The 24,441-nt window shown below is 35.4% G+C and overlaps 1 protein-coding gene across 4 annotated transcripts in view; it reads right to left on the bottom strand.

The window, feature by feature from the left end:
• Positions 1-24,441, bottom strand: part of IL7 (interleukin 7) — a 52,824-nt gene that overhangs the window by 1,211 nt on the left and 27,172 nt on the right. For 2 of the 4 annotated variants that reach the window (XM_061123536.1, XM_061123539.1), the window contains exons 3-5: positions 7,635-7,715; positions 6,469-6,600; positions 3,291-3,344 (exon numbers count right to left, since the gene is read on the bottom strand). In XM_061123536.1, the coding sequence (XP_060979519.1) occupies positions 3,291-3,344; positions 6,469-6,600; positions 7,635-7,715 (267 nt within the window). The remainder of the gene's footprint in view (positions 1-3,290; positions 3,345-6,468; positions 6,601-7,634; positions 7,716-24,441) is intronic. The other 2 variants (XM_061123538.1, XM_061123537.1) reach the window with 2 other exon arrangements.

Consider the following 24,441-nt stretch of genomic DNA (forward strand, 5'->3'; position numbering starts at 1 on the left):
GGGTGTGCACGTTTGATCTCTGGTTAGGGAGCTAAGATCCTACAAGCCTTGTGGCCAAAAAACCAAAACATCAAACAGAAGCATTATTGTAGCAAATTTAAAAAATGGTCCATGTCAAATGAATATTTAAAAAAGGAGAATGTTGAATGACATTTTTAAAAAATTATGGTTCCTAGCTACAATCATTGATGTGTAGGATATACAAGGTTGTTACGATTTAAAATTTAGGATTAAAGAGCCATGTCAGGTGGCCACCATTTTTAGCAATGCAACATAAGTGGACATAAGAGTGCTGTTTAAACTTTTGTGAGAAAGATCTGTACATTATTCAACTGAGTTTTTTTTTTTTTTACAATGGAGAAATATTTTTATGGAAGAAATAATTAATACTGAAAATATTTATTTTGGCAAAGATGATTAATAAGAATATACCCAATTAAGTTTGTTCCCTAGTCTTCACTAGAGAATGGAAGATGTCTGCCTCATAAGCTAGTTTTCCTACTCAGTCAAAAATCTTCAAAAGGGCTACCTGTACAACCTACAGAAAGTGGAGAAAGAGACACCTCGAATATAATAGACATAGAAAAGAATAGCGGTGCGTATCCTCAGTTATATTTTCATGAGTCCCAGAGATGTGGACTCTGGATGCCTGAGAAGTGAATTACTACAGGGTAATTTCTTCATTTCAATAACAACCGATTATTAGGTGTTTCCTAGGTCAGGTACTGTGCTCAGTGCTACACATATATTATTTCATTTTATCTACTTAGTAACTATAAGATTGGTGACTTCACCTTTCACATTTGAGGAAACTGAGATGCAAAGAGGATAAGTAATCTGCCATGGTCATATAATCAAGTAAATATAATAGATTGGGTCTTGAGCTTGTTTGTCCTATTTTTAGTGTGGTCACATTCAGATTTCTTTCAATTATATATTTAGTAACACTAACACATACTCTTAAAATAATTCATTTACAAGATTAGAGGACAGATTTCAAAGGTAAATATGAAGCAGGATTTCTAATATTCTTTGTATTGAGGATCCCAGAACATTTGTTTGTTTATTTGTTTTTGAGGCAAGGAGTATGACTTTATTTTGAAAGTCAGAAGACCACGAAGATGGCTCTGTCATCTTCAAAAGGGCTACCTGTACAACCTACAGAAAGTGGAGAAAGGGACATCTCAGATGTAATAGAGATAAAAGAGAGTAGCTCTGCGTATCCTCAGTTATATTTTTGTGAGTCCCTGAGTTGTGGACTCTGGATGCCTGAGAAATGAATTAATGTCTTAATTAACTAATGTCTCAGGGTTTGGATGCCAGATTCCTTTACATAACAAAGAGGGAGGGGTGTGAGGAAGTAAAATAAAAAAGTCATATGCCAAAACATCTTTAAAAAGTATAAACCGAAGTTTTTATGACTAGCAGACTTGAAATACATAGACATGAACATTTCATGACTTTTCTACATAGACCAAGACTAAACATTCATTAAAAAGACAAACATGATTTTATGTCTGTAATTTCAGGAACACAGGTGTTACCTCCTTTTTCTAAACTTTCTTTCCAAATTCCCTTAGCCAGAGGCACTCAGTATATTGATACTACTCAGGTATTCATTTCAACTATTCCACTTCAGGTTGGAATACCTAGGGTTTCCTGAGTCCCAGGGTGTGCAGACTCACTCTGCTTCTCTAAGAGGAGTAAGGGATTTCCATACTCCTATCCTGGGCTGGGAAGATCTCCTGGAGAAGGGAGTGGCAACCCATTCCAGTATCCTTGCCTGGAAAATTCCATGGACAGAGGAGCCTGGTGGGGCTACAGTCCATGGAGTCGCAGAGTCAGACACGACTGAATGACTAACACACACAGAGTGGTCAAATAACATAATAATGGAAATGTGATAAAAGAATCTATCACTCTCATGAACCAGGTGTGTTCATTTTTCCATGCCTCATTCTAGTTAATATATCATTGTCACATTTAGTGAAATATGCCTTTTCATTCATAAATATTTTGCATATTGCTATATAATTTTATGCAACAAGCTAATAGAATGTGTGTACATATAGAGTATTCATGTACTATTTCACATATACGGTATATAGTGTATGGGCTTCCCTGGTGGCTTAGTGGTAAAGAATCTGCCTGCCAATGCAGAAGACATGAATTCAGTTCCTGGGTCAGGCAGGAAGATCCCCTGCAGAAAGAAATGGCAACCCGCTCCAGTATTCTTGCCTGGGAAATCCCATGGACAGAGGAGACTGGCAGACTATATAGTCCATGCGGTTGCAAAAGAGTCAGACATGACTTAGCAACCAAACAACAACACTAATATATTGTATAATCTATGTGAGTAAAATAGATTTAAAAAGGGTCCTTATTTTTAATATGTATTCCTTCACTAAGGTCGCTTTTTTTATTTGTATCTTGTTTTCTAGTTTATTTTCTTCTATATAGTTTGGTCATGTTCTTTGCCTATTACCTATTGAGGTTTTAATTTTCTTTGTTGAAAAATCAATGCTCTGATATTTTCCCTAGCTTCTTTAATTTTAAAATAGTGGTTTTTTAAAATGCAGTTTAAAGAGATCCAATTTCTAAGTCGTATCTCCCTTTTCCTTTTACCAATATTATAATGACTATTTTCAAAACCAACCATATAAAAGGAAACAGTTCAAAGAGAAACATTCAGAAATTGTTGAGCAAAAAGCTGATAAAAAAGATGTTTGCCTTCACCCTCTGCCTTCACATTAGCCTCTGCTGATTTGCATGGTCTCCAGCCCATGCGTGCGTGTGTGCTCAGTCACTCAAGTCGTGTCCGACTCTTGCGACCTCAAGGACTGTGGCCTGCCATGCTCCTCTGTCCATGGGATTCTTCAGGCAAGAACACTAGAGTGGGCTGCCATGCCCTCTTCCGGGGATCTTCCTGACCCAGGGATCGAACCTGCAGTCTCATGTCTCCTGCGTTGGCATGCAGGTTCTTTACCACTAACATCACCTCAGAAGCCCCCTCATGCCTGTAGACAGTACCAAACTACTAAAATGACATCATAGAACACGGAGTTGGGAAGAGAGGTGCACACTGGCTCCAGCCCACCACCCAAAGGTTACAGAGTGCTGCTTTGGGGAAAGGCCTGGCCTTCCAACCTTTCTGATCCATTTATTTTGAAAGCTCGTTGTGTATGAGGACTTCTACTTTGTCGTTTCCTTAACAGGGCTGATCCTTATCAGGATGCTAGAGTTATTTCAAGCTGTTGAAGGCAAACATCTGGAGGGTGCAAAACTCTTACCAAATTCTTAGTGGGTTGGGCTTCACCCAGGGAAGGGGGTTTTCTTCCTTTACCCTTAAAAACAAAGTCATAATATTGATTATTAGTCCTTTATTACTTCTTCCATTATTATAACTGCTAAATTTCATATTACCTTCAGCTCATCTAATCTACTTGAGAATCTATATATTGTTAGTATGGCAGAATACTAATTTCACTTAGAAATATTATCAAATATCAGGGAAAAGGGAGAAACAAGAAAGGTTAGGTTAGTCCTTCAAATAACCTAGACTCATAATTTTGCAGATGTGTCCAGCACTGTGTTAATTGCTGTGAGGTCTGAAAAACAAACATGGAAGGGTATACTAACAGAGACAAAACTAGAATTTCAGTCAATATGAAAATAATATTGCACTAAGTTGTTAAATCCTAACCATACATTTTATTAAACTTTACCCATCAGAAGCAAGGTGAAATGCACAATAGTAAAAAGTTTGTAGCATGCCTGACTCATGAAGAAAATTCAATGTAGTTGACCATCTTTAACATCTTGTCTTCTCATTACAAGAAAAAGCTGGATTGTATCAGTTAATTTTGTAACCATTTTAATATCAAGATTTTAATTTTCATGTTATTTCTCTCTCTAAAATTAGTTGATTTTGGAACATGGTGATCCATGCAAAGTTCCTCACATGAGAGAAAGAAGGGCAAACATACAGCATACCTATGACCTTTAACCCTTCTATTCGAAGAGGTGATATTGATAGTTCGCTCTTTTCAGTTAAGCCCTGACTTGAAACTTATACTCAACATAAGGTGTTACTAAGCAATTGCATTTGTAAGCAACATGAAATGAACTTCCTATTTTGCATAAGATAGTACAGTAATCCTTCTGTATTTGTAGGGGGATTGGTTCTGGGACCTGGGTGGATACCAAAACCCAAGGACAGATGCTCAAGTTCCTTATATAAAATAGCATTGAATTTGCATATAACCAGGCACATGCTCCTGTAGACTTGAAATCGTCTCTAGATTACTTATAATACCTAATACAGTGTACATGCTGTGTAAATAGTTGTAAACACAATGTAGATGTTGCATAAATAGTTGTAAATGTGGCTCGACAAATTTTAAGTTTGGCTTTTTGGAAGTTTCTGGAATTTTTTTTGAATATTTTTGATCCACAGGTGGTTGAATAAGAGAATGCAGAACCAATGGATATGACAGGCTGACTGTACTTTTTTTTTTTTTAATGTCATCCTACTTATTTTTTTGTTTTTTAAGTGTAGAATAATTGCTTTACAATGTTGTATCAGTTTCTGCCAAACAACGTGAATCAGTCATAATTATATTTTTATATATATACACACATATATATCCCCTCCCTCAGAAGCCTCCCTACCCCTTCCCATCCCACCCTTCTAGGTCATCACAGAGTGGCAGACTTGGGCTCCCTGTGTTGTATCGAAGCTTTCCACTAATTACCAGTTTTACACATGATAGTGTATATATGTCAATGCTACTTTCTCAATTAGTCCTTCCCTCTCCTCCCGCTGACTGTAATTTAAATCATTATAAATAAGGATTAAGAGCTGAAATATAAGCTCTTCATGAATCTTAAACTTTGCCTTGAAGGATGTATAGATAGAACAGTAGAGATCAGATGTATAGAAAACAGAAGAAATTCTATATAAGAAGTTAACATGAATAAGGGGACAAGACTGGAAATAAGCTTGGCAAAAACACACCACCAGGAGGAGGCTGGCTTGCATGAAGTAAATAACCATAATGATAAATGAAGTAGTCCAACTTATTAAGGTCCAACATGTATTTTCATCACTGTCTATAGGGCTCAAGGACAATCTTGCCATTTTACCTTCTGTGGGCAACTACTAGTATTAAAATTTTTTTTAAACAGTCATTTTTCTATCATAAAAATGTTAACTTTTTAAAATATATAATAAATATTTTGGCATACTGGCTTTATATGGCAGCTAGTAAAATTCCTAAAGAGAGAGTAAAGTAATAATAGTAATAATAAAAATTTATTGAAACTTTTTAGTACTAAGCAGGTTTCCCAGGTGGCTCAGTGGTAAAGAATCCACCTGCAATGCAGGGGATATGGATTTGATCCCTGGGTCAGGAAGACCCCCTTAGAGCAGGAAATGGCAACCCACTCCAGTGTTCTTGACGGGATAATCCCATGGATAGAGGAGCCCTGGCAGGCAACAATGCATGGGGTTGCAAAGAGTTGGACATGACTGAGCTCGCATGCATTCATGCTATATGAATTATATCATTTAACACTTAACCTTTTCAACATCCTATAGTGTAGATACTATATTTTTCTCCACTTCGCAGGTGAAAGAAATTATTGTCTAGTCCCAAGGTAATGTCTTCCATATTTTGTTTTGTTGGTTACATTTCATAACTGCTAGTAGAGAAGTAGAAAAAATTAGCCCTGTACTTATCAAAATTACTGAGGCAAAAAACCTGAAAATTGTTGGACATAAATACACTCAAATTTTGTATAAAAAGATATTTGTTAAATATTTGATTAATTTTTATAGGTTATGAGTTCTTACAAATGTGTACATAAATGGATTAAAATTAAGATATTTTAGAAATAAAAATTTACCATCTTCATCCAACTTATCACCCTAGCCTCCTTGAAAATTACTATGGCAATGTGAAGTGAAAGCCACTCAGTTGTGTCTGACTCTTTGCGACCCCATGAATTATGCAGACCATGGAATTCTCCAGGCCAGAATACTGGAGTGAGTAGCCTATCCCTTCTCCTGTGGGATTCTTTCTTCCCGGCCCAGGAATCGAACCGGGGTCTCCTGAATTGAAGGCAGATTCTTTACCAACTGAACTATGAGGGAAGCCCATGGCAATACTATTTATTATTTTCTTTCATGTATTTGTTATCCTTTTTTAATTGAAGTATAGTTGATTTACAGTGTTGCCCTTTTTTAATTTTAGTTCCCTTTTATAAATGATTTCTTTGCCCTAGCCAAGAGAGGAATAGGTACTTTATAAGCTGAAATTTTCCTCTTCTAGAATTGAGTAAATGCATTTTAGTTTTCTTATAAGCACTTAGATTTCTCTGCTAATGCTTATGATCATCAGAAAATACTAGGATCCTATCCCGGGAGGAGTTTATATTTTGGTTCAAAGTAAATAGTCCTCAGCTTACCTTGCTGGTGCAGTTTAGCAGTGTCAATGTGCCCTGTGAAACTGTTGATAGGTGAAGCTTGAAATCGTCACTGATATTCATTTTAAGGAATTGCTTCAACTTTCGAGCAGCACGATTCAAAAATGAAGCTTCCTATTATAGAGAAAACATCAGAAGGGCTGTGGTTCAAATAAAATATTAAGAAGTAATAAGCTTTTCTAAAGAGCCTAGAGCCAGAACTGTATTGCTAAATAATGCCCCACCTCCACCCCACTTTTCTTCTATTCCAGTTAATCACATGACTGATGAGCAACTAAACTGAAACTGTTTAGCTCCCAGGTGATAGCCTCAAGTGCCTAGAACTCAGTTTAATGATTATGTGACACTTTAAACTCTTTTTTTTTTTGTTATGTATGATCTTATCGCTTATGAGTAAGCACATAACAAGTTTATTCAGTTTTAAACAAGATAACTAAAGGAGAGCGCTTCTGAAAGCGGCAGTAATAAAAGGTATGTGTGATTTTTGTTATTATTATTTTTGCCCCTTTGGCGATATGGATGAATAACTGGCAATAATAAAGGGCCTATTTGCCTAAAACAAGTGTTTCAAAAATAGGAATTTTTTTTGGAATTTATGGATACACTCAAATGCCATGAGGTTAACTCAGTTATTGTGAGTTTCCAAAAGGCTTGAATAGCACACTAGTTTCTGAAGAAAGAGATGACACAAACTTTTATTCAAAATTCTGTAAATTGTAACATTACACCAAATAGAGGAGGTAATGATTTGAAGATAAGAAAATATTGAAAGAAAAAATTTAAAAATGCCTACAACTAAATTATGCCCATTAATTATGTCTGTATATGCAAGCAATCATTCTGACAAGCATTTTCCTGAATAAATGTTTCAGAACGGAGATGTATATCTTTGAATTCAGCAGTTCTACTGTTTTCAAGGTGAAAAATGAAATGCTAAAATTGAAAGGAATATTTATCAAATAAGCATAGGAAAATTTGTAAAATAAAAGTATAAAAGACCACAATATAACAGTATATCAATGGGAATTGTCAGGTTAGAACCAAAAGACTATGTCATTAATAATCAATATAATAAACAGATACAGGAAATATAAACTTCTATGATATCAAGCTCAAATGACATATAAATTCCAAATAATTATCATTACCTTATTATCATCACATGAATGTTTTTTAAAAAAGTTAGGTTCGTTATTCAGGCAATTGCTATCAAAGTTTATCATGTTGTCCTGTAATAAATAATATAAAATAATATGGTTAAACTGGGGACCTTTCTAGTATGTTGTAATTATAAAAATAACAATGTTATAATATTTGGTATTTATATGTGCATTTTTAGGAAAACAGCCTGGCTCAGCTGACTAGGCAGAAGAATAGTTTTCTATAATTAAAGAACAAACAAGTATATACACAAACCCTTAAAAAGAGCTTCCCTAGACTCCATAGTTTAATTCAAGAAATGAGAGAAACTGGTTCTTGGGAGGGGGTAATGAAAGTATCTATTTTAGTAGTTGTACTATATAGGAGTTGTACTATATGGGAGAAGGGAATGGCAACCCACTCCAGTATTCTTGCCTGGAGAATTCCATGGACAGGGGAGCCTGGCAGGCTGCAGTCCATGGGGTCGAAAGGAGTCTTTCACTATATAGGAAACACTATAAATTTAGAAATCATGAAGTTGAGATTCATTTAAGCAGTTATTTGGCCCAGTTTCCTGACACAATCAAACAGTGACAAAGAATTAAGAATGATTTACTTGACAGAGTAAAGTTGAAATTCATTCTACAGCATTTTAAACAAACTGGTTGGGGATGTTTGAGGTAGAATTTTGCTGTGAAAAAGTGAGACTGAATGTGTGTATTGTCATATAGGAGTGGGAAGGCAGACTGGCACATTCTCATTTTTCTTATCTAAGAAATTATCTTATCTAAGGAATTTCTTATCTTTAGAAGGTGGGGATTTAGAATGCAGTTGACATATTAGAATTTCCTAAGGATTCAGATTCTTTATGCACAGGATTGGACTAGCTCTGTCCAGCAAACTAGCAATTCCATGATATCAAAGCTTCTATCGAGCAATCTTAGCCTATGTGTTGTCATCAAAGAAACACAAAAAGTGGGGTAAGGGCAGGATTTAATCATGGACTTCTAATCTTCATCTGCCTCTCAGAAAAATATGCATTAGTCTTCTCACCTGTGAAAAGCATAAATAGTCTCTGGGTTTATCCTGACATTAAATGTATATATTATCTGTTTTACCTGTAAGAATTATACAGCCTGAATATGTAATCATTCATATAACCATTCAACACTTCCTACAGGTCAGTGTGCAAGGTTCTCTGCCAAGCTTAATGGGAAAACAAAGATTAAAAAAAAAAGTTGCATTTTCTTGTGCCCATAAAGGGCAGATGCTGCATCCTCTGACACTTGTACATCATTTCTTATGTTTGTGAAAGTATGCTTCTATAAACAAGATTTGTTAGCACCAACCATCCTAGTCATACTGCAGATATCTCAAGTGCAAATAGATATATTTTTCTATAACTATCCTCATGTTGCCATTATAATAATACACATTCCTGAAAAGATAGTGGAGAATTAATGTTCTCTGCAAGGAGATCCAACCAGTCCATCCTAAAGCAGATCAGTCCTAGGTGTTCATTGGAAGGACTGATGCTGAAGCTGAAACTGCAGTACTTTGGCCACCTCATGCGAAGAGTTGACTCATTGGAAAAGACCCTGATGCTGGGAGGGATTGGGGGGAGGAGGAGAAGGGGATGACAGAGGATGAGATGGCTGGATGGCATCACTGACTCGATGGACATGTATTTGAGTAAACTCCGGGAGTTTGTGATGGACAGGGAGGCCTGGTGTGATGCAATTCATGGGGTCGCAAAGAGTCAGACACGACTGAGCAACTGAACTGAACTGAACGTTCTCTCATTTTCCTATTGACTTATATTTAGCCTCAAGAAGGACAATAAATCATTCATACATTTCTCTCTGATAAGACATGCATTTTGTTTTTGCCATGTTATTATTGTTGTTTAGTTGCTAAGTCACGTCCAACTGTTTTGCAACCCCATGGACTGCAGCCTGCCAGGGTCTCTATCCATAGGATTTCCCAGGCAAGAATACTGGAGTGGGTTGCCATCTCCTTCTCCAGGGGATCTTCTGACCTAGGGATTGAACCTATGTCTCCCGCATTGGCAGTTGGATTCTTTACCACTGAACCACCTGGGAAAGCCCTGTTTTGGCCACACAATGCCTCCAAAAAAAAAAAAAAAAAAGATTAACAAATATGCAGCTATCTGAATGACATTTTTCAATTTACCAAAAATTATAATATGGAATAGTACCTATTTCTTGAAGCATTTTAATAAATTGCATGAGACATGAATATTTGAAAATCCATATTAATTAAGCCACTGCTCCAGGTATTTTAACAAGACTCATTTTTGGCAGATACAGAAAGGTAATGTTGTACCAGGTGATTTGTTTGTCAAATGTTTGCAGCAGTAGATAAAATTGTTACTTAGAAGGTTGACATAAAAGGCTGACTCCTATAGAAGTCACAATTATAACTGAATAGTTAACTTTAGTTTGCATTTTATGACTAAATTTAACATAAACATAAATGAGTAACAACTACAGTTGCTTTCTGCAATTGTTTTCATTTAAGCCCTATGAGAAAGATCGTTCAGACTAAGATTTATAGAATCATAGAGTTGGAAAGAAGCTTATACATCCATCTTTTGATTTAGAAAATAGCACAATTACTTTATCAGTAGTTTATTAAAGGAATCTTGACATATTTGAATATTCATATTTATTATGAATATGAAAAATAAGAGACGATCCAAGATCACATTGACTATGAATTCAATATTCTCCAGTAAAAACATTATGTTATCTGTGTTGTTCCTTAAATACCTAATGTTCTTTCCATTTGTAGAATTACATATTCTTTCATTGCAGCATAGTTTTCTTCTATCTTTGAAATTTTTCTATTGCATTCATAGCAGTCCCTTCCTCAGAAACACTAACTACTTACAAAATTGATTGCTATTTCACTTTTTCTTTTATATATTTTCTTTGATTTTTTTTTTTCAAGATTCACCTTTGTGTGGTTTTTGCCAACATGACTTTGATATGCCTGTTCTAATTGGACACTCATGGTCACATGTGGTCTAAGTGAACTACTGTCTATTTACAGCTTATAAATGATTCTCATCAGCAGCTACATAACTGATGGCTCCCTCCTTTCTATTCTTCTATTTTGTAGATCTGGGATTAAGGATTGGGGTTTGGACATAGAAAAGAAAGATTTAGTCTCATGGCTTACTACTCTTTGAAAATGAACTTGGTCCCTACAGAAATTTTCTTCCATTTCTGATTATCACTATTACAACCCACTCATGGCCCAAAATCTTATGACATAAAAAGATTCATTTGGAGGACCCTTTGAAAAGTGAAACTTCTTTTTAATGCAATTTGTAATCTGTATGAAATTTGAAAAGGTCTATATTGTTCTTGGAATACTATTAGAAATGTTACAGATTTTACCGTTAGTCAGGTAGCTTATCAGATTATAGTAAGAATTGGTAGCTAATTCCTAGCTTAAATGAAAAATCATTCATTTATTCTTCAATCAACTACTCGTTGAACATCTACCATGTACCTTACAGTAACTGGGGATAGAACTGTGATCAAGATTACAGATGGTTCCTTCCTTCAAGAAATTTACCTCTGGTGTTAAAGACAGACATCAATCCAATAACCACAATCCAATCTCAAGTTGATAATTGTCATAAACTAAAAGTATATGCTACCATGAAAGCCTATAAAGAATTTTATTTAGGAAGTTCAGTAAAGACTTCCCTGAGAAAGGAACACATCAACTGAGACCTGTAGCGTGAGTAAACTAGAGAAAAAGGAAACAGAGGAGGTGAAAAGATACAGAAAATAGCATTTATGGCTTCAGGTAAATAAGACGGAACAACGGAAAATATGCTGCTGGATGAAAGAGTAAGAAAGCTAGTATACAGCAGAGAAAGCAAGAGAAATCACTGGTTCCATATGAAACAGACAATCTAGAGGCTACCAGATTATGCAGGGGCTTAAGAACATGTTAAGGAGCCTTACCTTGATCCTCAAATTAATTAATGACTAAATACTTTTTTGAAGGGTCATGTTAGTACCCACATGATAAATGGTTCGAAAGGGTTCAAGAATGTAATAGGAGGCTATTATATACTCAGTGCTTGAAATAATAGTTTATTGGACTTGGTGGTAGGAAAGAATGTAGCGATAGTTAAATTGACTCAAGAAATATATAGAAAGCAAATAAAACATGATTTGAGAATTAAAGTTAATGAAGACTAACAGACCAGGGATGATTCCTTGGTCTCTGGTGTGTGTGACACAATATACTGTGTTGCCATTCACTGAGATAGGGCATAGTAGAAGAGATGGTGTGAATAAAATGTCTGATTTTAAATAGATTAAGTTGACATTCAGGATCCAAGAGCATACACAGAGAAATCAAAAAGTTGGAAAAACTGACGAATAGATAGTTTTAACAAGGTGGTGATCCATAATGTACAGTGCCAACCAAGAGGTCAAGTAAGTTGTCTTGTACAAAATCTATGCCCATAAAAAAAGCAAAACGAAATTAGAAAAACAAAACCTAACCTGCTATGATTTTATCAGAGTCTAACCTATCTGGGGTAAGAAAAATGCTCAATATCAGTCCTTGCTCCACATCCTTTCTCACATAAGTTGGTAGGCATTAAGAAGCACTACTAAAGTTTACAGTCCAGGAGCACAAACATATCAAAGGACTGAGACTTAATTGACAGACTATAAAATGCTTCCCATCTCCCCACTTTAAAGCTGGCTTGGAACTAAACATTCACAGAATGAAGATCCTGGCATCTGGTCCCATCCTTCATGGCAAATAGATGGGAGAAAATTGGAAACTGAGATACTACTTTCTTGGGCTCCAAAATCACTAGAGATGGTGACTGCAGCCATGAAATTTAAAGATACTTGCTTCTTGAAGAAAAGCTATGACAAACCTAGACAACGTATTAAAAAGCAGACATCACCTTGCTGACAAAAGTCTATATATTGTTTTTCCAGTAGTCCTGTATGGATGTGAGAATTGGACATAAAGAAGGCTGAGCACTGACGAATTGATGGTTTTTCTTTTTTTTTAAGAATTGATATTTTTGAACTGTGGTTCTAGAGAAGACTTGAGAGTCCCTTGAACCACAAGGAGATCAAATCCTAAAGGAAATCAACCCTGAATATTAACTGGAAAGACTGATGCTGAGGCTGAAGCTCCAATACTTTGGCCACCTGATGCAAAGAGCTGACTCATTGGAAAAGACCCTGATGTTGGGAAAGATTGAGGGCAATAGGAGAAGGGGCCAGCAGAGGATGAGATGGTTGGATGGCATAGTTGACTGAATAGACATAAGTTTGAGCAAACTCTGGGAGAAAGTGAAGAACAGGGGAGCCTGGCGTTCTGCAGTCCGTGCAGTCACAAAGAGTTAGACACAGCTGAGTGACAGAACAAAAATAACAAAGCAGTTCAACCATCAGTTACCTTACAGAACTAAAGCACCAGGTCCAGATGGGGTTGCTGATTATTTCTATCAAACATTTAAGGAGGAAATCATAGCTATTCTCTAATATCTTCCAGAAGACAGAAGCATAGTGAATACTTCTTATTTTGTTCTATGAGACCAGGCTTGCTGTAATACCAAAATCAAATAAAGATAAGACAAGAATAGAAAATCACACTTCAATATATCTTATGAAAAGAGATGCAAAAATCCTCAACAAAATATAGGAAATTGAATTTAACAATGTATAAAATAATTATACACCATAACCAAGTGATATTTACCCTGATACATGCAAGACTGGTTCACCAGTCAAAAAATCAATGAGTGTAATCCATCCCTTTAACAGGGTGAAAAAGAAAAATGATCAAATTATAAATAGCAGGAAAAAAAATAGAAAAACTCAACACCCATTCATTTATAAAAACCTCTCAGCGAGGACTAGGGGGAAACTTCCTTAACTTGATAAAAAAAAAGCATCTACAAAATCCTATTGCTAATATAATACTTAATGGTGAGAAACTCAAAACTTTCCTATAATTAGGAACAAGGAAAAGATGTCCCTCTCATCATTGCTTATCAACACTATATCAAAAATCTTAGGTGATTTGATAAGAAACGAAAAGGAAATAAAAGATTTACAATTTAGGAAGGATGAAATATAACTGTCCTTTTAACTATATGACATCATAATTTACATAGACAATCCTAAAGAATCAACAGGAAAAAAAAAAACCTCCTGGAACTAATAAATGATCATGTGAGGTCGCAGTATACAAAGTTAGACAAAATTAATAGTTTTCCTCCATACCAGCAATGAGCAAATGTAATTTGAATTTAAAAACACAACAGTGTTTACAGTACTTAGGTATAAATCTAACAAAATATATACAAGATCTTTATGAAGAAAACTACACAACTCTGGCGAAAGATCAAAGGAGACTTAAATAAATGGAAAGATCGTCCACGTTGATGGATTGGAAGATTCAACCTTGTCAAGATGTTTGTTATCCCAACTTGGCCTATGGATTTATCATAAACTCAATTTCAGCAAGTTATTATGTGAATATCAACAAACTGATTCTAAAACTTATATGGAGAGGCAAAAGATCTAGAATAGCCAATTCAATTTGGAAAGAGAAGATTAAGTCATAGAACTGACTCAAAAACTATAGCAAAAAACTGACTGGTAAACTACAGCAATCATGATTGTATGACAGTGGTCAAAGAATAGACAAATAGATCTGTTTGCAACACAACAGAGAGCCCACATAAACCCACAAACTCGGTCAACTGGTCTTTGATAAAGGAGTAAAGAGAATACAGTGGAACAAAGCCCCTTCAGCAGTGCTGGAACTGGATATCCACATGCAAAACAATTTATCCAGACCTTATACTCTTCATAGAGTAACTCAAAATGGATCACAGTCCTAAATCTAAAATACATAACTGTAAAGCCTAGACGATAACATAGGGGAAAATCTAGGTGATCTTGGGTAAAGCTTTGACTTTTTTATATAAAATTCCAAAGGCATGATTCTTGAAGGATGTAACTGATACTGTACTTCACTAAAATTAAAATTTCAAAACACATACATATCCATACATATATATACTTCCCCTGATTACAATAATTATAGTAGCACTATTCGTATCCATATATATGGATAGGTGTGTGATAAAGTATATATTATATATATGTAGTATATAAAACATAACATATATAAAATATATAATACACATGATAGCAGCACTATGCATATCCATACCATAACATACTTTTTATATAGTACAAACACATGTACATACAAACACTTCTCTTTGAAAACAAAATTGGCAAAATAAACTTTTTATAGGGATTTGTTTACATAGACAATGGGGAACCAACAGAAAATTAACATGCTGTCATTTAATGGCTGCATCTGTGATTAGTCTTATATGCACAGTATCTGATTTCTTAAGAATTTAAATGTTTTAAAATATCATTTAATATCAGCATTCCAGCCAGAGGTTATTTTAGCCAGACAAGGTGAATACCAAGACAGGAGTGTAACATTCTCTTGCCACCTAGGATCCCATAAAGTGGCCCAGTATACACTGAAACCATAGATTCTTGCCTTAGCTCTATTAAACCACAGACATTTTAAAAACTGAGTCATAACTGACATATAATATTAGGTTTAAGCATTCAATAATTAGATATTTGTGTATACTGCAAAACGATCACCGCTATAAGTCTAGTTCACTAAGTTTAACACCCACCACTACATATAGTTAAAATGTTTTCTCCTATGATGAGAACTCTTGAGATTTACTCTGTTAGCAATTTTCAAAATATATATACAGTATTAATAACTATAGGCACTGTGCTATATATTATATTCCCAAGATTGAATTCCCAGTTTTATGGGATCATTCTGCTTTATACCATAATGACAGCTTGTTTGGTTAGCTCCCCCTTGCATTCTTTTTTTTATTATTTTTTCAGTGGGTTTTGTCATACATTGATATGAATCAGCCATAGATTTACACGTATTCCCCATCCCGATCCCCCCTCCCACCTCCCTCTCCACCCGATTCCTCTGGGTCTTCCCAGTGCACCAGGCCCGAGCACTTGTCTCATGCATCCCACCTGGGCTGGTGATCTGTTTCACCATAGATAATATACATGCTGTTCTTTCGCAACATCCCACCCTCACCTTCTCCCACAGAGTCCAAAAGTCTGTTCTGTACTTCTGTGTCTCTTTTTCTGTTTTGCATATAGGGTTGTCGTTACCATCTTTCTAAATTCCATATATATGTGTTAGTATGCTGTAATGATCTTTATCTTTCTGGCTTACTTCACTCTGTATAAGGGGCTCCAGCTTCATCCATCTCATTAGGACTGGTTCAAATGAATTCTTTTTAACGGCTGAGTAATATTCCATGGTGTATATGTACCACAGCTTCCTTATCCATTCGTCTGCTGATGGGCATCTAGGTTGCTTCCATGTCCTGGCTATTATAAACAGTGCTGCGATGAACATTGGGGTGCACGTGTCTCATTCAGATCTGGTTTCCTCAGTGTGTATGCCCAGAAGTGGGATTGCTGGGTCATATGGCAGTTCCATTTCCAGTTTTTTAAGAAATCTCCACACTGTTTTCCATAGCGGCTGTACTAGTTTGCATTCCCACCAACAGTGTAAGAGGGTTCCCTTTTCTCCACACCCTCTCCAGCATTTATTGCTTGTAGACTTTTGGATAGCAGCCATCCTGACTGGCGTGTAATGGTACCTCATTGTGGTTTTGATTTGCATTTCTCTGATAATGAGTGATGTTGAGCATCTTTTCATGTGTTTGTTAAAAGTCTTCCAGTTTGGGAAATAAAGTATTTTCTCACCCTACTTGTATTATGGCATTTTGATTTTGGTTTGCATGATATAGTTTTCCCATCTGTTGACTTTTTAAATTATTTTGAACATAAAAATATTTTTACGTCATCTATAGTGCTTACATGTCATTATTCAAACAATACTAAAGTGTATAATGAAAAACTTTCCAATTTTTCTCCACTGTCACGACTAGAATCACCTCCCCAAGGTGATTCATATTAGCAGTTTGCTAAGAATATTTTTTAAAATTGGTTTTAATTGGAAGATAATTGTTTTACAATATTATGCTGTTTTCTGCCATATATCAACATGAATAGGCAATAGGCATATGTATGCCCCCTCATTCCTGAACCTCTCTCCCACCTCCCACCCCATCCCACTCATCTAAGTTATCACAGGGCACTGGATTTGAGCCGCCTGTGTCATACAGCCAGTTTCTGCTGACTATCTAATTTTACATATGATAATATATATGTTTCAATGCTGCTTGCTCAAAAAAAAAGCTATGCATATGTGTAATGTGCATTCAAAATTCACAGATATAAATGATATATAGGGTTTATGAAAGCATGTTCCTCTACCATTTAAAATATAGGATCATAAAATATATATTACTCTTCAATCTGTTATGTATTATTTTCACTTTATATTATGATCTTTATGATCATCATTCTAAGTTAAATATATCTTTTTAAAATAACTGCATAATCTACATTAAGTGTATTCTGAGGTTTATTCAACACTTCTCTCATTGATGAAAAAAGTCAATATTTGTTCAACAAACATTGCTACAATAGACATCTTTGTATGTGTATTTGTATGTGTATATTATTGTTATTTAGTTGCTAAGTTGTGTCCAACTCTTTTGTGACCCCATGCACGGCAGCCTGCCAGGCTCCTCTGTCCATGGGATTTGCCAGGCAAGAATACTGGAGTGGGTTGCCATTTCCTTCTCCAGGGGATCTTCCCAACCCAGGGATCGAACCTGCATCTCCTGCGTTAGAAGGAAGATTCTTTACCGCTAAGCCACTAAGGAAGCCCATATATATGTTATCTCCTTTTATATTAATTTTTGCATTTTTATAGAATTAGTTTACATAATTGAGACTTGCTGAAGGGAATGGTATATCCATTTAAAAATTGTTATGTTCAGTACAAATGATTCACATTTCCACCAGCAAATGTGTCCATTTTGTCACATCTTTGCCAGCACCAGATGTCATAAGCCTTTAACAATTTTACCAATCCTGATGTGTGAAAATTTGTGCCTCATTATAGCTTAAATTTGCATCTTCATGACTACTAGAGGATGAGCATAATTTTATGTTAATTGGCAATTTGCATCTCCTTTTCTATGAACAGCCTCTTCTTAGCCATTTTCTTAAGTTGTTTGTCTTTTAATGATCAGTTTCTACATTTTATATTAGGAATTTTTAAAAACTTTATGTTTTGTTTCAGGTGCGTCTCTCATATAACATACTTTTTATACAATTAGTTTAAAATTCAGAGATTAAAATAGTACAGATATTTATTACTATTTTATGCTCCTTTTCATCTGTTTTGTAATTTTGGTATGCTGTTGGCTTAACATTTATTCTTTGTTACAACTAATTAAGCTCTGATATTCAAGAAAGGAAAGATACTTAATACAGTAATTTAATAGCTAAAGTGTTTTCTAATAAATTTTATGCTAAAATTCTAAGGTCAATATATAGTGCTACTAATTAACAACCAAAAGTTAATCAAAGCTCTGAGGTTACCAAAATATAATTATGTTCATTCCAGTCCTTCCTAAAACCAAGAGTAGCCAAAGCAAAGCAATTCTAATGAAATTTATTGTCACTTTGCTTCTTATTTAACTTACACTCATGAAATAATATGTCATATTATTTGTCTCCAAGAGCTTCCCTGGTGGCTGACACAGTAGAGAATCTGCCTACAATGCAGGACACTTGGGTTCAATCCCTGGGTCTGGAAGATCTCCTGAACAAGGAAATGGCAACCCATTCCAGTATTCTTTCCTGGGAAACCCCACAGATAGAGGAGCCTGGTGGGCTATAGTCCCTGGGGTTGCAAATGTTTGGACATGACTGAGTGACTAGCATAGTACATAAAAGCAGAAATACAGAGTTAAAAGCTTTAACAATATTGACAGTCATTCTGTAGAGAACGGTCCAGGAAAAAAAGCAATAAACACCAGTCCAAAAACAATATTGAAAATGACTATATTATCAAATATGGAGTGTCAAAATAATATCATAAAACTACCCTCCATATACTTTTTTTTTTTTCCTCCATATACTTTTCATGCAGAAAAGCTAGAAAAGAGTCAAACATGACTGAGCACACACGCACGCATGCACGTACACATATATGTATAACAGAATCACTTTGCTATACACCAGAAACTAATACAACACTGTAAATCAACTATACTTCAATAGAAAAAATTGAAAAGTCAATCGGCCAGCAGAATTCATTAGAAGCACTTATAGTGTTATGTATACAGAACAAAGGAGGATACCACAAAAGGGTAACAAGTAAATCTTAGTTTCAAACCCATCCTTTATCTTGTGTAAAATTGTCTATGCATGGTATGCCTTTTCTGGAAGTGAATATATATGTTTTATTTATGGGATGCCTTTCCAGTGTTAAAACACACCTTAGATACATAACTTGATGTTTTATTCAGTTGTGTTAATCAAGTTGTGGCTTTGTAAGCTTGGGGATAAGAAACAGTGTTCCAGGAATGGTATGATTCAGCAGTTGGCAGATTTCAGTAAATATCAATGTTCATGTCAAATAGAAATACATAATAGTTACTGAAATCTGGCGTCATATCCATCTATAGTTGGTGCAGTGCCATGGATCAAGAAGTTGTGCATATCCACTCTGGATATGTAGGAAATGTTATTATGAGACATATATAAAAGTTTCATATAGGGCATCCATTCTGTGTGTCTTCTAAATAGACTGCAGTCCTACTTCAGTACCATGGAAAGAACACTGCAACTGAGATGTGGATAACTACATCTTAGTATTTCCATTGCTGACCTTAAATAATTTTCAGCAGTAATAAACTTACAGAGATTATGTAAGCAAAATTTCTAATCTTATGAATTATAATAGAAAAGTAAGGCAAAACAACAGTCAACTGACTTGTCCAAGTCTCAAAGTCAAAGTGGCAAAGCTTGGACTCTGACCGTAACATTTTCATTGCAGACCAGTGGGCCTATTAATACAGTACTGTGCTAACATAAGGTAGCTTCTCCTTGAATTTCCTCATCTGTAATATGAGTTTTTTGAACCTGAGCAGTGGTTTTCACACACCATATTCCATGTAATCCTAGGGTTCCACAGGATGACTTGAGGACCACTTGGAAATAAGCATGAGATGATGCATAATAGTCAAGACTCAGGGCCTCATTGGAGTTTTATGTATGATTCATTTGAAAAAAAAGTTTCATAAATAAACAGAAATTTGAAAAAACACAGTTACTGGTGATTCACTTTTAAGTTCTATAAATGCAGAGTCATCATATATATGTTTAAATTTTAATAGAATTTCACCCGCATAAATCAAGTAATTTATAGTCTCCTCTTTTTCTCTCCAGCTGCTGGGAGTCATTTCAGTCCCACTATTCCTTCTGGAAATTTTCATCTAAGAACTCCATTCACTTAGTATTTACTACTTTTTGTTTACTTGTTTCCAGTGTGAGAGCTACACTTAACTCGTCTTTAAGTTTTCCATTGTATCTTCATGTAATCAAAATTTACTGATTGAAGAATGACAATTACACTTATCACACATTACCAAAATTTCAGAGAACATCAGTCATATGTAAACTCTGAATTCAGAAATAACTCATCTTTCTGAATGCTTCTCAACTCCAGTTTATTTTATGAGCCATATGAGTTACCTTTCTGAATCCAGACCTAATTCTACTGTTGTGCATGTTACGGTGCTTCAGTCATGTCCAACTATTTGCAACCCAAGGACTGTAGCCCACCAGGTTCCTCTGTCCATGGGGATTCTCCAGGCAAGAATACTGGAGTGGATTGCCATGCCCTCCAGGGGTTCTTCCAGACCCAGGTATTGAACCTGCATCTCTTATGTCTCCTACATTCGCAGGCAGGTTCTTTACCACTAATGCCAACTGGGAAGCCCAATTCTACTGTTAGGGAGTTTAAAAAGTCATCAGTGGCTCCTTATTACCTAGTCCCAGAAAGTCAGGTTCACATTCCTCAGGTTGCCATGCAAGGCCTTCCAAGATCTGATCACAGCCTAACTTCCAAACCTTGTACACACATCTCAATCAATGCTCAAGCCATATAGGCTGTTGACTGCTAAATGTGACTTCCTAGCCTCCATATTTAATAAGTTACTGTCTCTATGTATTTTATCTTAAATTATCAGCACTATCCTGTTGTGTTGTAATTCTTTATTTAAGAGTTTGTCTTTCGAAACTGTTAACTTACAGGACTGGAACTAAGTCTTGTGGACTTTTTTTTAAAATACTCATGTTTAATATCTAATAGATTAACAGATTAATTTCAAAAATATATTAACAACTCATATAGCTTAATATAAAAAAAACAATAAAAAATGGGTAGAAGACCTAAATAAACATTTTCTCTAAAGAAGTCATACAGATGGCCAACAGGCACATGAAATGATGGTCAATTTCACTAAGTAACATGCAAACCAAAACCATAAGCGGGTATCGCCTCACACCAATCAGAATGGCCATCTTTAAAAAGTCTAAAAATAATAAATGCTGAAGAGAGTGTGGAGAAAAAGGAATACTTTTAAACTGTGGTGGAAAAGTAAACTGGTATAGTCACTATGGAGAGCAGTATGAAGGCTTCTAGAGTTGCAGTAGGATCCAGCAATCCCACTCCTGGGCATGTATCTGGAGAAAACTCTAATTCAAAAAGATATATGCAGCCTAGTGTTCATAGCAGCATTATTCTAGGACAGGGAAGCGACCCAAGTGTCCATCAACAGATGAGTGGATTAAAAAGATGTGGTACATATATACAATGGAATATCACTGAGTCAAAAAAAGAATGAAATAATGTCACTTGCAGGAACATGGATGGACCTAGAAATCATCTCATGAAGTGAAATAAGTCAAAGACAAATAATTGATATTACTCATATGTAGAATCTAAAAAATGATACAAATGAACTTATTTTAAAACATAAATGTATTCACAGACATAGAAAACAAGCTTACCGTTACCAGAGAGTAAGGAGGGAGGTGAGGAGTGATAAATTAGGAGTTTGGGATTAACAGATACACACTACTATATACAAAATAGATAACCAACAAGGACTGACTGTATAGCACAGTGAACTATACTCAGTATCTTGTACTAACCTATAATGAAAAAGAATCTGAAAAGGAATGTACATACATGTATAACTGAAAAAAATAACAGGTTGCATATAATCACCAGCAGACATTTTATAGATTCATATCAAATTGTATTAAAACCCTGGACTCTATTCTTATTTCCTTAAGACCTATCCATTTTTCAAAGTTCTATTAAAACTGTAATTCTCCCTTTACTAGTCACTAGAATTCTCAGAGTGCACATCATACATCTTTGAATTGGCAGAATATAATAAGCAGATGCTTAATAAATATTTAACTGAACTATTAAGGAACAGAAGTTAAGATTTTTCCAGAGATCTAGAAAACCTCATTGCAAATCTGCCAACGTATGCACAATGATCATCTTAGGAGATTTTAATTATCAGTCTTAAGGTTAATATGCTGTAATGGTTACATAGGATCTCCTAAGCATGGCAATCAGCAATTAACAAATGTGCCAAATATAAAATTCTAATTACCAGTGCTTATATACTCTGCTCTCTAACTGCCTTACCATTTGCCTGAACTTTATGTACAGTTGTCCAACTATAGGGCCCATAGGATTTTATGAATAAGAGAATATGAGGAGTCAAGTACTAGACTAAATATATTTAAAGATTCTGGTGAGCTGAAGTGAGATGATCACAAATAAAACAAGATAGAGATTTACTGAAGAAAAGTGTCCAGCAAAACAATATAACCAAGCATGGTGGACCAAATTATTGTGCAGAATCACAAGGGGAGTACTTTATTCTGAGAGTACTGCTGTAAACACTGTCTAGTCAAACAACAATAAGCAAGACATTAGGTAAGCTACATGTGCTTGTATTGGTAGCACATGAACCAAGAATGATAAGGAGTCATGAGTATAGCCAATATGGTAAAAAACTATAAGTCATATAATAAATTTTGCAATGTCACTCATGTATATTTACATCTTTATCCTAAAATTTAAAAATGACATTTCAGGTTTTGTATATAAATATAGTAAAGTACATAAACTCATTTATTCAGTCATTTTGAGGGGCCTACTCTTATGCTAGGTAATAGTCTATAGATCCTGGGAATACAGTCATTAATAAAAGTGGCATGAAGGTAATGAAGTATATAATGCATTGCAGGGAGAGGATGGGCTACTCTAATTCTAGCAAGGAGTGAATTTTATGCCCATCAATTCACCTTTCTGTTATTTTGGTTGGGTGGATTTTGTGGCTGGTAATTATTTTCTTCTTTTTTAAGAAAAGGCTCATGAGTGCTCTGCCCTGTTCATTTTGACAAGGATGCATAGTTTTCTACCTGTGTACTTTACACTTAAACAGTATCTTTTTTGTCATTGTTGTTCAATCGCTAAGTCATGTCTGACTCTTTGCAACCCCATGGACTGCAGCACTCCAGGCGTCCCTGTCCTTCACTATCTCCCAGAGTTTGTCCATTGAGTCAGTGATGCTGTCTATAGCTCAGATGGTAAAGAATCTATTTGCAATGCAAAAGACATGGGTTTGATCCCTGGGTTGAGAAGATCCCCTGGAGAAGGAAATGGCGACCCACTCCAGTATTCTTGCTTGGAGTATCCCATGGACAGAGGAGCCTGGCTGGCTAAAGTCCATGGTTTACAAAGAGTTGGACGTGACTGAGTGACTAAGCACACAGGTGAGTGTATCAAATTGAGTAAAAAAATATCTTGGCTAGGTATAGGATTCTTCAAGTCACATTTTATTTCCTTCAGAATTTTGTAGCTATTATTCCATTAGCTTTTGCATTTAGATGTGTAAAATTTGAAGCCACTCTGATTCCCATCCCTCCCCTGGATGAGGTACCATTTATAGTTAAACTCTTTATTTATTTTTTAATTTAAGGGTAATTGCTTTACAGAATTTTGTAAATTCTGACAAATATAAACATGAATCAGCCATAGTGTACCTGAACTCTTGAATTCTTCTTTTATCTTAAAGTTCAATCCCACTACCAAGATATAATGTACTGAAAATCATTTTATATCAGTTTCTATTAGTATAGGAAATTCTATTTTTTTCAGTCACTTGGAGGAAAACTTTCCTCTATCATAGGTTACTTTACTTTTCCATTTGCAGTTTATCTTTTATAAGAACATTTATCCATAAATTGCTTTATTACTGTCTATGGTATTTCTATATGGTTGCCATGTTGTTTTCATCTGAAATTTACAGTAGCCAACTCTGCGCTGATATTTATTCAACTCCATTATCCCATGATGCCCTTCTCACCTATGACAGACACTGTCTTTTCTTAGCACTTCTAATTGGGAGTAGACATGATATCGTCTGTTTATCTGTTCTTACAAAGCCTGAGAACCCAGGGTGGATTTATAGGGGTTTGTGGAGATGGTAGTGTGACAGGAATGGAAGAGGGCAGAATTAAGGTCAGTTGTATTGGTGAGCAAGGACTGTGCTCCTTATTAACTATTTTTTGAGTCCACTGTGGGGTTTGATGATTTGCCTTTTTTAGTGAGAGAACAGTCACGTGGTCTTCAAGATTTCTTTCCAATTCAGAGTGATGTGTTTTGCTTTTGATGGAGACCATAATGTTCAGGGGT

The sequence above is a fragment of the Dama dama genome, chromosome 21 (assembly GCF_033118175.1).
Source record: "Dama dama isolate Ldn47 chromosome 21, ASM3311817v1, whole genome shotgun sequence".
NCBI lineage: Eukaryota > Metazoa > Chordata > Mammalia > Artiodactyla > Cervidae > Dama > Dama dama.